General features: G+C 37.7%; 1 protein-coding gene across 3 annotated transcripts in view; it reads left to right on the forward strand.

Moving 5' to 3' along the window:
- Positions 1–9185, forward strand: part of KIF20B (kinesin family member 20B) — a 34555-nt gene extending 25370 nt beyond the window's left edge. The window contains exons 25-33 of one of the 3 annotated variants that reach the window (XM_082286074.1): positions 157–293; positions 1253–1408; positions 2308–2484; positions 3053–3217; positions 4537–4740; positions 5128–5205; positions 5937–6084; positions 7407–7549; positions 9064–9185. In XM_082286074.1, the coding sequence (XP_082142200.1) occupies positions 157–293; positions 1253–1408; positions 2308–2484; positions 3053–3217; positions 4537–4740; positions 5128–5205; positions 5937–6084; positions 7407–7549; positions 9064–9141 (1286 nt within the window). In that variant the 3' untranslated portion in view covers positions 9142–9185. Of the gene's footprint in view, positions 1–156; positions 294–1252; positions 1409–2307; positions 2485–3052; positions 3218–4536; positions 4741–5127; positions 5206–5936; positions 6085–7406; positions 7550–9063 lie in introns of those variants that run through there. The other 2 variants (XM_082286075.1, XR_014226608.1) reach the window with 2 other exon arrangements.
- Positions 9186–14630: the final 5445 nt, after the last annotated feature.

Below are 14630 nucleotides of genomic sequence, written 5' to 3' on the forward strand. Positions count from 1 at the left end.
ATTAGTTTTATGTAACAAATAGCAATTTCCTAAAAGGCTTCTGTTGTCTGTGATCATAGCTGATAAACCCAAGCAACTTTAGTAGAAGGATGTGAACATGTTTAAATACGTGTTTAAAATTATGCATTATGTGATCTCATTTTGTGTTCTGACTAGAACTGGAAGCATGGAAGCAGAAATATAGAGAGCTGAATAGCCAGTGCAGTAGTGACTGGCAGCAAAAGATGAGCAAAAATGAGGAGAATACCATAAATGAAAATGAGGAATTAATAAAACTGCAAAAAGAGCTGAAGGTAAAACATAATGATATAATTCATATTTAAATCTAAGGCCATTTAGGAGTCTAAATTTTTTGGGGATCATTGTCTTCAAGAGCCTAGAGCATGATATGGCAAGTTATTACACTGGTAAAGGAAACCTCCTCTGAAGAATCTTTTCATGCGGCATCACTGATGCCCCATAATGGAGTGCACCCTGCCCTATGTTTTGCTACTGCCGTGCACAGTGATTCTGTAGCTGGTCTCCTCTTAGTTGTCTTAATCCAACTCCTGATATCAGCTCCAGACATCTTTCCTATCAGTTGCTAAACCAGACTCTCTCAAGATCTTGTGCTTGCTGCATAACCTGTAAGCCCTTCCTGTAATGCTGAGGACTTTCCTTTAACTCTCCTTGCAATGGAAAGTAGACTTACTTTCTAAGCAACTTTACAGGTGCTTGCTGCCTTATATGGTAGAATGTCTGACAACAGGTTTGATTGTGATAGAAAAGGAGACAAAATTGCTGTGGATTAGAGTGGCATTTGTAGGTACATGCTATCTCTGCCTGCCATTCAGACTGTACTGCATTGAACTGTACTCACTTTCAGTCTTGAAGCAGAGGTTGGTTTTCTAACATGACCTTTAAGGTAGCATAAAAGATTGGGGATTTGTAAGGTAGAAGTGTCTCTTTACCATTACTTTTGGTGTAACTTTTATAGTATCTGTGATTTACTCAGAATGCTTTGAGGAAAAAAAAAAGCCTCTGTTCCATGAAGATGTGTCAATCTGAATAAGAAATGCTGAAAATTGATAATTTTTTTTAATACAGAAGAACAAATGAGAGTATAATACTTTTATCTTGGAGTATGCTAGAGTAAAACTATGCTACTGCTTCTGTTATGTTTCTGAAATTAATCCATTCAATGGTATTCTGAATTTTAAGTCTTTTTTTTTTCTCTCTACTTACAATTTTGTTTCTGGTTTCATCAAATTAGGAAAATGAGGCAAAGTATCAAACTGATAGAAAAAAGTGGCTTGAGGAAAAAATGGGACTCATAAATCAAGTAAAAGAAGCTGAGAACCATCGCAATAGAGAAATGAGAAAGTTTGTGGAGGATAGAGAACATCATGTAAAGCAACAAGCAGAAATTGTAAGTGACTTTGTCTCAGCAGGGTCCTGTGGTATCTTCAGTACAGAGTAAATAACATGTCAAGTGTTGAACAGTGGGGGCACTTGAGAGTAGCTGGCTGTAGTCAGTTCCCTGACTTTCTCACAGGACAAAGCCCAAATGAGATGCTCTCAATGTGAAAAAGGAAGAATAGGAGGATCATAAAATGAAAAAACTTTGTACATAATGGAGCTTAACATGCCTGTTCCTTCCTGTCCCATCACTGCTACCTCTCTATGAAGTCTTCAGATTTCCTTTTGTGTGTAAAACACCAATAAATAACCTACACTTTAATGAATTGCTCCTTAAAAGCAAAGAAAACTTACATTGGAAAATACTTGGTCAGTATGCTGTGGTAATATGTGCTAGCACTGGGGAGACTGATAGTTATTGTCTAAGACACCCTGCTTGCTCACTGGACTCCATCAAGGTTGTAATTTTTTTATCAGCTGAAATTATTATATGAACTTCTGCAATCTAACACTGCATTTGCATCTAGAAGTAGGTAGCAATGCCTTTATGGACCTGCAATCAGTACAGGAGGATTTTAGGAGCTTACAACTACTTTTACTTTATCTATGACTTTTCTTGCCTGAGAATTGTTATTAATAAAATCTTCAAGTGAGCAAATAGGAGCTGTGGTTCTCAAAAAGAAAATTCTCTTCACAAAGAGTATAAATACAGATTTTCTAATTGCAACATGGCTTACTCTTGCATATTTGTACTGAAACTAGTTCTATGTGAGCTTTATAAGAGCTGCATAGGCTCTTAGGCTGACTAAAGCCATAAAATAGTGCTAACTGCAAAACAAAACTAGCAGAAGAGTTCAGATAGTGCCTAGAAGTGGTGTTCTATTCTAACTTACCTTTTTCAATATTTAGGAAAGACTTGCTGCACAGCTGGTAGAGAAGGACAGCAATCTTCAGAAGTGGCGTGAAGAAAGAGATGAACTAGTAGAAGCTTTGGAAGTACAGCTCAAGACTTTGGCCTCTAGCGTCATACAAAAAGATAAAGAAATAGAAGAGCTGAAACAGGCTGCACTAATAGCTTCAGAAAAGGTCAATTCTCTTTATTCTTTCTGTGTGATTTTTTGGGGGGGTTTTGTTACTCATTAATTCTGCAAAATACTGTAGTTGCTCTTTGCATTCTGGCTCTATTTTTTGATCTTAAACACTGTCATATTGAAACCATTTGCTGCTAATTTAAAAAGAAAAGCTTTATGTTTGTTTGAAACTGAATTTTTAATAGTAATTTGAATTTGAAAATATTTAGTAGTGCAAGTAAACACACTGATTGTGAATTTGGACTGGATATCTGAAACAACTCTCCCATTTGTTGTCTTTTTCACTGCACCAAGAACTTCATGAGCAAATGGAAGGTGAACTTAGAATTCTAAATAAGTATAGTAAAATAGAAGGTTTTGCGTTAGGTTTCCTCAGACTCTTAGAAGACTTTTCTTCACTTTACATAGAGGCATTAAATTATTGCCTTTGTATTGGATACCTGGCTGGTTTAGCCTGCAGTTATAAAACTGATATGACCAAGTAATCACAATGATGCTCGTGATATATAGTACTTTCTTTTGACAGTCCTAAAATTTGTGGCAATTTTCGTTATGTTTATTAGGATAAGGAAACTGACATAGAAGATCTAAGGAAACAGCTGGCAGAGAAAGATGACTTTATAAAGGATATGAAACAGCAGATTAAGCATGAAAATCTTCAGTCTTTGGCAGAAGTACCTTTACCTGAAGAAGGACAAGTTAAAATTGATCAGTCTGTAAACAAAGAGGTATGTTTGTTTATGTACTAATGATATGTTAATAATTCTGGGGTTTTTTTCAGTATATATTTCTGTATATAGTTCTGCAAATCTCCCAAAACTTCTTTGTACTTTACCTGTACAGTTTTTCAGTTCTAAGTTCTTATTCATTCTTTCACAATCACTCTCAGAAAATAAGTACTTTAGTTAATCGAGTATTACCTCTCTATACATTATGGAACCTTTACACCTGAGGCAAAAACTAGTTAACTAATCCAGGTTCTAGAGATCTGGAGACCTGGTATTTGTAGTGTCATCTCAGTTTGATTATGTCAGTGTTAAGGGAATTTCAACTCACACCACTTTCACGATGTCACCTGTCATGTAGTGAGATGATTCTGTAATTAACCAGCCCATATGGGGGCTCATAAGAACAAAACAGTATCTTACATCCTACTCAAAACCAAACCAAAATAGTATTTGAAGTGTACACAAAGCTAGAAATAAAAGCTGTATAATATAATCATGTGAATAATTATATCTGAATTCAGCTGTGTGCTCTTGAAAACTCACCTCTCAGTGCTGCAAATGAAGTGGCTGATTATTAGATAAGTCATCTGGGAAAAGAATATAAACCGTTTTAAATGGATGACCAACAGCAGGGCAGACTGGGGTTTGCTTTCTTCTGCTGTAGGAATCCTGTGTGTAGCTTTGTTAGCTAATGAACTAACCATTCCTGGGCAACCCTATTAGTCTGCTCCATTCTTGGGAATGCAGTGCTGCTGGGATTCTGGGTGGGATTCCCTCTCAGAATCCCAGCAGAGCCTGTTGGAGAACTACCTTTTGGTGTTCCATGAACTTTTATCATTTTCCTTTCTAAGAGGAAGGAGGTACCCTTCAGGGTGAACCAATGTAAGCAGGAACATCAGCTACTCGGGAATTCTCTAGTGTAAGAGGGGAAGAGAAATCCCTAAAGATAAGCTAGAGAAATACACTTTTCTAAGGAGCAGCAGAGTTAGGATGGAGACAATCACTAAGGCTCTCTACCCTTGAGGAAAAATGACTTGGAAACAAAGTATCAGGCTGAGTTCAGCAAGGAAAGTTCTGTGATCATAGATCCAAATAAGTTCAAAATTTAACAAAAAAGGTTTTAGATAATAAGAGTTAAACTCTGCTGTAATTGAAGCAGATTTCTTCACTTCTGTTATAAGTGTTCTGAAAGCTAACAGCTGGAATATAGAACACCTACTTTGCAATCCACTGGGGGGTGGCATGTAATATGTATCATATATTATTTAACTCATAGTTAGTTTAAAACTTGTTTTCTTACAATTTCCATATACTTGCAGGACCATTCTGAAATTGTCCTTGACTCTACAGAAGTATCCACAGAGGATGGAAAAACTAGTCGGTTCCCAAAACCAGAGATGGAAATCCAGTTCACACCTCTGCAACCCCATAAGATGGAGGTGAAGCACCAGGGCAGCACCTCACCAGTTACAGTTAAAATGCTCAGGCCAAGAAGGAAAAGGAAGAGTGTAGAGATGAATGAGGTGTGAACTAGACCAACTGACAAAATCTTCTGTGCAACCTTTCTGTTTGTTACTCTGATCATTTGTTAAAACTCTAACTTCTGATTTTCTGCTGAGATCCCAGGGTATAAGTAGGGTATTATTTAAACCCCATGTTCCCCACATGGTGGATCTCTGGGCTTTGCTGAATAAGGTCATAGACTTCAACTGATCCAAACTCTGTCCCTTTGTGCCTGATTTGTACTTTACCTGTTACATTTCTCTCTCTCACACAGTGCCATTTGTTCCTGTCTCCAGCTCTCATCTGTGGGATTACAGATCAGTTCTGTCAAATTGTTTCTTTTTGTTTAGGCAGTCATTGGTATAAAAATATTGGTATCAATTATAGTTTCTTCTAATTTTCTTTAGGATTTTGTGAAAAGTGAGAACAAAAGAAATGCAAAACCTGCGATGGCTGACTCACCTTCTGCAAGCAACAAAAAAATGGTTTGATTTTGTTCCATTTTTGAAGTTAGTTTATCTGTAAAGGTAGACTTGTGAAAGGAGCAAATATTCTCATGCCAGCAGTATTTTATCCTTATCTATGTATTTCAGTAGGATTCTTCAACATTTATGTTGTCTTTCTACTAAATTCTATAAGCCAAAGGGTCTGTATTTGCAAGAATGTGTAGTGTCCCAGCTGCAGTGTGTAGTGATTCGAAGGGGAAGGATGTTGCATATTAAATAGTTTAAAAGACTATAGAGCGTGCTATTAAAATGTGCTGTTATAGGCAATGCATTTGAAGTAAAACTAAAGTTTATCTATATTCATGGCCTTAAGATTATTTTAGGCCGTAGTAGTAACCTGGGCAGCTTCAGAGGGCGAGTGAGAGATTTATTTGCCCCACCAGATTCTTTTATTTATAATTAGAACAGCTTGTCTAATAAAATACTCAACTTTGAATCTGCCTTATTTAAAAAAACCCAACCCTCTGTTTCCTTTATGACTCATGCTCTTAAATGCATTCTGTGAAACTTTGGCAATTTTCTTTCCTCTAGGTGTAAAATGAGGTTGTCTACTTTACTTGCTGTAGTGATACTATGAAAATGAGGTTTGCTACTGACACCTTTGTTCAATGTGTCAGTTTGGACATAACGTTGAAGTAAAATAAAATGAAATTAAACTTGAAGCTTAAGTCAATTCTTAGCTTAAACAATGATCCTGTATTTCTGTACAGATGTCTACTACACAATCTCTTGGAAAAGAATATCCCTTAAGAAGGCAAGAATCTACTCTAAGTAAAAAGTCAGCTAAGAAGAAAGATGGGACATTACAGAAAATTGGTGATTTTTTCCAAAGTTCTCCTACTATTTTTCATTCTAAAGGTTAGTACAGTATAAGTAAAGCTTATTTTCTATTCTCTGGCCATTGCAGAATGGCAGAGAAGAAAAGATTGTCTTGGTTGTGAGGACCAGGTAGAATGAAAGATGCAGTGTGAAATATGTGCATATTTATCATAAAAGCAATGATAACTGTTAGGCCCAAAATGTTGTAGTTACTCTGTGCTTTTTTAGAAACTCACCCTGCTGCTCTAACAAAATCAAGGGCTGAATCCAAACTCTAAATCTTACCTTGTTTTATAAGCAACCCCTTGTTGCTGTGGAAACTTTATTAATGTTTTTTGATGTATGTTATTTCTATGAAATCTGAAAGCCAGTGACTCATGAAAATATTTGGAAGACTTCATTAAACTGAATATAGAGCAATGAATGGATTTTTTTAAATTTAGGTATAGCCTTGGGAAGATTAATTGCTAGGACTTTCTGTTGAAGGATATGTTTTTCTTTTTTCCTACAGTAAGAATGATCTCTGGGTTACTGTGCTTCTTACAAAAAAAAAATTAAAATTAGCAGAGGGAACAGAGAATCACCAGTATTTAATTCTAAAAGACACTTGCATTTGTTTGTTTAGAACAAAGTCGGTCTTTATTTAAGGTGGACAGTTAAAATAAACTCCTACACCAACTTGAAAGCTTGTTCTGCTACAGAGTACATCTTATCTGGCATAATACAATCTAGATAATAACTGTGTGAAATTTTAAAAAAATTTCTACCTTTGTCATACTGGTACCATGAGCACAGTATTTATTATTATCAATGGAAGCCAAAGTCAGACTACTTAAAATTTCATCCTTAACTTGGATATTTAATTTGAGCAAATGAGTTCTGTTTTGTAACCTTTATTACCATGTCCTGTATGGTTTCCCTCTTTGTATAATAGTATTGCTTATTTCTTATATTTCTTATTTTTGTCTAGTGCACATTCTCTTCTCTTTATGGAACTAGTACTAGTTTGATAAAACTATAAAAATGTATAGAGAAAATTGACTGTACTTCTGTCTGCACAAAGAAGTTAAGCCTGTTGTTCAACTTAAAAGTCTTTAAGTGAGATCTCAATGAGATCTGAATCCTAATTGGTTTTTAATGTGCCATTTAAATGTGTCCTTTAAGCATTTGCATCTGAAGCTACAGAAAACTCCTTCCAGCTACAGAAAACTTGCAGTCAAATACCACTTCTGAATTTTTTTATTTGAACCTTGGACTACACTGGTTTAATTTTTAAACTGTTTTAATAAAGCCTGCTTTATTCATGAATTTTGAGGCTCACAAAACCATGACATGTATTTATGATAAAATTTGTCCTCTAGCAAAGAAGCTTATTGAGACAATAAGCTCTCCCAAGTCTGCAGAACCAGAAAATGTCAAAGAAAATGAGCTGAAGCCAAAACGGGCTAAGAGAAAGCTGTATTCAACTGACATTTCTTGCCCTCTGGATATCCCTGGTCCTTCAGTAAGTGATTAAGATTTTTTTTCTGTAATCTTAGCTTAATGTTTTTCTGTAATCTTACTTAAAATTAACAATTAGGGGAAAAAGACAAATCTGAAGGTCTAATCGAGTTGCAGAAGAGGTTTGAAAATACCAACTTATTTCTTTATTCTACCTAACCATTCCTTTTGGTCTTTTCTTTCTGCTCTTTTACTTTTTTTTTTTGTTTGTTTTCTCACCTGTCTTTCATTGACTGCTGACTGACTGTATAGGTGATAGAGCAATCAGAGATACCTTCACATCTGGATTCACAGATATCTTAGTTGTGGTGTGTGGAGGATTACTTTTTCTCTGCTACAGCAGTGAAGTCTTAATTTGTTTTTCCACTAGTTGCAGTTCATTTAAGTGTAGCATAAAGGGAAAATAGAAACAGAGACCAGTAAGGGATCCATGGATTTGGAATGACATGGTTGAAACACTAACGATAAAGGTCTGCATGTACAATTAACTTTACACGTGAGCACCAGAGGTATTTTTCAATTCCATTTATGCCCAGCTAATATTTGGGCATAATAGCATGTGGATACATCCATGCTTTTCAAAGCACAGTCTAAATAGTGTTCTGGATGTGTTTAAATTGTGTGGCTCTGTCTAAACCAGTCTAAGAGTCTTACAGGCTGGGGTTTGAGGTATTGCTTCTGAAATCCAACTTTCATGCTTTAGACAGTTAACTGTAGTGCTGAGCATTCTTCTGCTCTGTTGGAAGTACATCTCTTTATTCTGTTCAGTCCTTTCTTCCCTAGCTATGGTAAGCATTTGCCCATACAGGGTAGCCTGTTGAATTGCAGCAGAACCCAAAATGCTGTCCATAAGAGGAAGAAGAAAATGGCAGAAATGCTTAGCAAAATGAGGCAAGAAGTTTGGAAGTGAAAAAAGCGGTGAAAGACTGGATTGTGGGGAAGTCAGAGAAAGCTAGAGAAATTTAAGCTAAAAGTGTTTCCTTAACACTTCCAGTATCAGAAAATGAATATTAGAGACTAGAAGTAAGAGCTGCATTCAGATAATATTTTTCTTTGGACTTTGTTATTTGTTCCAGCAAAAAAGGGATTTTGTATGTTTATGGAATTTGTTGCTTGTTACGATGCACTAAGATGGTCTCTCCATCCTGGAGAGCTCTGACAAAAGACATAACAGAATCATAGAATTGTTAAGGTTGGAAAAGATCTCCAAACCATTGAGCCCAACTGTTAACCCAGCACCACTGGATTAACACCAGCAAACCATATCCCCAAGGGCCACATGCACACATTATTTGAGCACTTACAGGGATGATGTTTTCCACCACTTCCCAGGCCAGCCTGTTCCACTGACTGTCCACCCTCTCAGTGAATAGGTCAATTTCACCAGAGTGACTCAGGTAAAACTCTGGAAACAGATTCTGGGAAAAAATATGGTGTTGGGCACACAGGTCTAAAAAGTGAATGTCATTTATCTTTGAAGAAATGCTGAATAACCATATTTTAATGCATCTTTTTCAGATCCTTGTAGAACAAAAAAAGAAAGAAAGTGATCATCTAATCATCAAGCGACGGCTGCGATCAAGAATAGCAAAATAACCTTGCAAAAATGTGTTTATATTTCTTAGCTAGGACCTATTCCCACTGTATTATTCTTGCTCATTATATGTAGGAAGTAATAGATACTTAGTCATGCTTCAAAATCTGTATATAGTTGTATAGAATTGTTCTGACTCTATTAAAATCGAGCAGTTCAAGAAAGGTTGTGTGTGAAACTTCTTTTTTGTTTACTAGGGAACAGTGTCTTTGGAAGTGTTCATAACTTACTCATTGTGCAGTAAGAGCAATGCCTGTGTGGAATGATTTAAATTATTTTTTTTCACACAGCCTATCTACCTTGACTTTGAGTGGAAAGAAATGAGTACACATTGATACTTTGGATATCCTTAAATTCTTTAAAAATATTGAAAAAGTTGCTTGCCTCAACTTCAGCTCCTTTGGGGTGAATTTTTTTCATCCTTATGGCATTCCAGTTACAGACAAACTGAAGGCTTCTGGAAGGAACATGAGGACACTGTTTCATAGAGGTCAAGCCTTTATCTTTGGGGAAAGAAAACAAGGAGGAACAGTGGCACCATTTGATCAGACAGCTGATGAAAAAGGGGAGTGACTTCTTGGAGTTAAAGTGAAAAAGGGAGCAGAATATTTTTGGGGTGTTTCCGTAGATAATGCAAGTATTTGAACGTGGTTGAAACCTGATTCGTGCTGTGAGAGAGGAAAACTAAAACTGCTTTAAGGAGGCGTGGCCGCAGGCTCTGTGCAAGGCCGGTTCCCTGGCGAGCCCCGCCGAGAGCGCAGCCCCCGGGCGGTGGCGCCGGGACCCCGCCGGCCGCGGCACGGGCACTGAGCCGGGAGGGCCCGCGGCGTTCGCTTCGTTCGGAGCTAACCCGCCTCTGATCCCGTTCAGCCGAGCTTTGCAAAGAAAGATTCGGAGCGGGGCCTTGTAGGACTGTATTCTCTTGCCCAAGTCCTAGGCCTCCAGATCTTTGTTCCCCGCTCCCACCTGCCCACGCACACAGCAGTGGGCACAGAGCCCTGGCAGCAGCGGGGTTTGGTCAATATCCCTTAAACAGTATTTCTGCTCTGCCTCAGAGCAACACCAAAAATGATTGCACAGGCTCTGTGCAAAAAACCAAACACTAATCCTGCCCTCAGCGACCTTTAACGCTGGCTGTAGTCAGATGAGCCTGTTGAAAGGTTCTTGGCTGGCAGCATGTCCCCATGCAATCTCGTACAGATTCAATTTCTTAAAGGATAGAAGCATGGAAGTAAGCGGACATGAACGCGTTACTTGAGAGTGTTTGACAGGAGCCTTAAAAGCAGTTGGCAATAGAATACTTCTATTCTCTGAAGAAGAGAGAGTCACAGTATTTGTTACTGTATAAATTAGTTTTTCTTTGCTTGTAGACTTGGGATGTCGACGTTTGTGTTCTGGGGAAAAAGGATTGGTGAAAAAAAAGAGAAATTGCATGTTTGTATTTAAATACCTCATTAGGTTTAACTGCTTGGTGTTAACCAGACACTTCTGCATATGGATTCCAATGTGGAAGTTAGTCTGATCTCGAGACGGATCGTAGAATCATGCTCCCAGGAGAGACAGGCAGCTGCTACACAAGTACTAAACCAAGGAATTTATAGAAGTAGATGCCTTTGAAATTAGCTATGCTCGGGGGGGTTTTAACCTGTTCCACATGTAACAATTGTAATATAACACTGTTTGAACTTTGTGAGGTTTTAGAAGTTTGGTTTGAATACTGTAAGAGGATGCATCAATGTTTTATTCCACTGTGAAAGGTGTGTGCTACATTTATCCCATATTACTTATTATGATTTGGGTTTTAGGATAGCCCTGAAAAGGGGAAAAAATAATGCTAACATGGGAGGCAAAAGTACCTAGAAAAAAAGAATCTAATCAGATAAAAGCTGTTGTCTCCTTCCAGTGTTAATGATACCGGGACAAATAGTTCCAGTAGACAGCAGTGTGTCTCAGGACCAGATTGCAAAATCAAACACTGTAACTTGAAGTGTTCACAAGGCCATTGCAACTGACTGATTAACTGCAGTCTGAATTACTTAAACTGATTTTTCCATTCTAGAAATCTCAAAGTTATTGACTGTGACATTGGAGGCAGAGGCTTAGTAGTGAGCAATCTAGAACAAGAGATGCTGTTTCAGTTTCACCTCTATCAAACATTTATATGTGATTATATCACCAAAGAGCTATTTTTTATTTTGAAACAGCATTTTCATCATGAGAGCAGCCTAATTACTCATTTCCACTGTACAACACCTCCCTTTCCCCTCCCCCCCCCCCCCCCCAGTGTATTTACTTGTGTTCTGCTACTACAAAATTGACCTTTCAAAAAAGGTCAGTGTTTGGTGGTTTTCAGACTTATTTGTGTGCATTTTCATAATGCACAACTGTCAGGGAAGATAAGTTGCTCCACTTAAAAGAGTAATTAAGCATTTAAGACAACAGTTTAATCAGTTTGACACCCTCTGACTTTTAACTGCTGTGACAGTAGTGTCATACAAAGTTATTGGCAATTTTTTGAGACACCATGTTGTCAGTGAGTTCCATCAAGGCTAAGTCTTTTGAGAGATGATGAAGGCAACAGAGACATTATTACTACAAAAATTATTTTCAGCACTGCTGTTCTGCTAGCAGAATTTCCTAGCAAATGACAGTACTGCCTCCTCACTCCAGCACTCTGGGCTGCTACGGTGTTCTCATCCAGAGCCAGGCCATGGGCACTGCACAGCAGTTGGCTAAGGAACAGATCTACTGGCTGGCTTGTCATTTCTGCAAAGTCTCTGAGCTCCCTATTGCCCTATGATAAGTGGAATAAAATTACCTGCATTTACTCCCAGATACATCAGCCTTTTAACATTTAACATGATGTTACTTTTCAGGTTTTGATGAATTATTTAGACTGTAATTTCAGTGGAACTGAGATTTTGCATCTAAATGCAAGAAGTGTTTGGAGGTCTCAGGCTTTCCAAGTCCTTCCTTATTGGAAGAAACTTTTTGTGATCATCTGTGGGAAAGGAGGTTTCACTGATAGTTGAGATGCTGCTGCACAGGTTTATGTCCTCCCTTCCTTCCACAAGAAACTCTGGCTTTATCAATCATGATGATTTGGACATGTTTTATGTCTATCTTTGTATCTGGGGTTTAAGATCTTCATGAGGAAGAGACAGTTGTAGGAGAGAGAAAAAGGTCCATGCCTTTACAGAAGCATGCTGCTTCTGTAATAGGGAAGTCTTTGAAAAGTGGTTTTGAAGGAATATTTTACTTTGAGCATTTCTGGGTTTTGAAATAGAGGCAGTGACTGAATTCCTGAGGAAAGTGGTTTTACAGAGATACCTCTGTGCTCACAGGTATTTGAAAAAGTCACTTGTCCCTCTTTTCGAAGGGAGGAATGTCACTAGCCCTGATCTGATAGCATTATATCTGATACTCATGTGAGTACTTGAATAACATGTGTTCTTCTTTGGAAAAGAACACAGGTGTTCCTGTTGAACATCCCAGGAAATACTTCACTTGTTGAAGTGTTTCTGTCTTTCCTTAGCTGTAATAAAAGGTCAGGAGAAAGAATCTGTATTTTAGTCACCCATTTAAGTTTTCCCACTCTGAAGTGCAAATCACCTGGCATTCAGATTCCAGAGCCTTGGGCTTTCTCCAGCCACCAAGAAACACTTTCGGGCTGCTTGTTTTAGGTGCTTCAACAAATAATTTTGAAATTAGGGAAGTAAAGGTTTTGTGGAAACTCTGTGTGCAAGATGTTCTGGATGTCTTTCTTTCCAAGTGGTTTAGCCAGCTAAAACATATTATCCAAATAATAAATTTGAATAATCCTTGTGTTTCAAATAGCAATTTCAACTGTTAAAAAAAAAAAAGAGATAATGCTTTGAGCTTAATTTATGTCATCTTTTTAGGCATATAATGTCCATGTGTGAAATGCCATATGGTATTTAATTCCACTAGCATCTATTAATAATGTTAAGATGATCAGATAGATGTTCTCATCACTAATATTGGCTGTTAAACTTCTTGCTTATGAAAAAACACCCAGTGAAATGCTGACTCCTGCAGACATTGCTTAAGCAAAGCTGGAACAGTGAGTTCCCAGCAGGAAATCACTTGGACAGTCTCACACAAAGTAAGTTTTCTCTTCCTTGCAGATTAAATTTCATAAACATAGTCAGACTCTAGCAATGCAAATCTAATAAAAAATTAAATAGCAAGTACAGTCAGTCTCTTTGGTTCTCGTGACAGCTTTTGAAAGAAAAATCCTGGAGTTGAATTTCCCTTAAAGAGTAACTCCTGTTTACTAATGTAATAAACATAACTGATGAAAGAAATATCTGTTATACAGATATTGCCAAAATACAAAGTTCTTTGTAACTTAAACATTTCAGTCTTGTGGGAGGTAGAAATCTGTGTTCCAGTAAAAGATATGCCTGTCATACTTCACGCAAGCTCTATTTGCTTGTCATTTGTGATTTACAGGAATTAAATGTTCTGCTTGATTCAAACACGTTTATAATATTTAATTCCCAAAGATGCTGAAATTTCACTTTTAGTTACAAAGAGTTTCAAAAACCTGCGTAAAATGAACTTTTTCACCTCCTCATTGTTTAGCATTATAGCTACTAGGGAAAACATGTTGTACATAAAAACAGCTACAGCACGGTCAGTACCTGAAGTTTTGCCAGCTGAACTTTTGGTTTGGGAGATCACAGGGCTCATTTTGGAGCATCAGATGGGCCAGTCCCAGCTCAGCCGGGCTATGGCTGTACTGATGAGCCTGTGCCTCTAAGCAGTTCCTGCTGTCTGCTCGGAGTGGCAGCAGTGTCCTGTACTCCTGTGCCTGACCGAGCTGAACAATGACATGGCTGAGCCTCCCCTCTGTAGAGCTGCCCCGTGGCTGCAGGTGCGGGTGTCACCAACACAGATCTCAGCCTGGGCTAATGTTTCCTGACTGGCACCTGAAATTGCTGCAGAGGCTGACTCGCTCCGTGCTCAGGTTCTTCTGCTCTTGTAGGTGCCTATAAAGTGCTGAAGTTGGGCCATCTTGAGAGCAAATAAGTGTCTCAGTGGGTATCTTCTCTACCCTTCTTTTCCTCTCTTGCTCATTTTCTAATACGTCACAGCTTTCAAAATAGAGGCAGTGTTATTCCACTGTTTATCCATTCTCTTATAAAGATTTATGTTCTTTATCATATTTTGATTTTACAGTTCAATAATGTATCATCTTACAGTAAAAGAGCACTTGTACATTTTACTGCAGTTGGAATGGGCTGAATATTTTCAGTTCCCTTTTCGTCTAACATTATTTCACTTCTTTTCTCCCAGCCTACGTGCAGGATCAAAATATCAATCTTGGGTTTGTTTTTAACTTTACTGAGAGAGATCTTATTGCTAAAGCACAATAACACCTCTCACATCTTTTTAATATCTAATTTTTCGGATTTTGAAGATTCTATTAGTTAACAAAAGTATCTTATTGTTTTATTCAAAAACT

The sequence above is a fragment of the Coloeus monedula genome (genome assembly GCF_965178545.1).
Source record: "Coloeus monedula genome assembly, chromosome: 8".
Taxonomy (NCBI): Eukaryota; Metazoa; Chordata; class Aves; order Passeriformes; family Corvidae; genus Coloeus; species Coloeus monedula.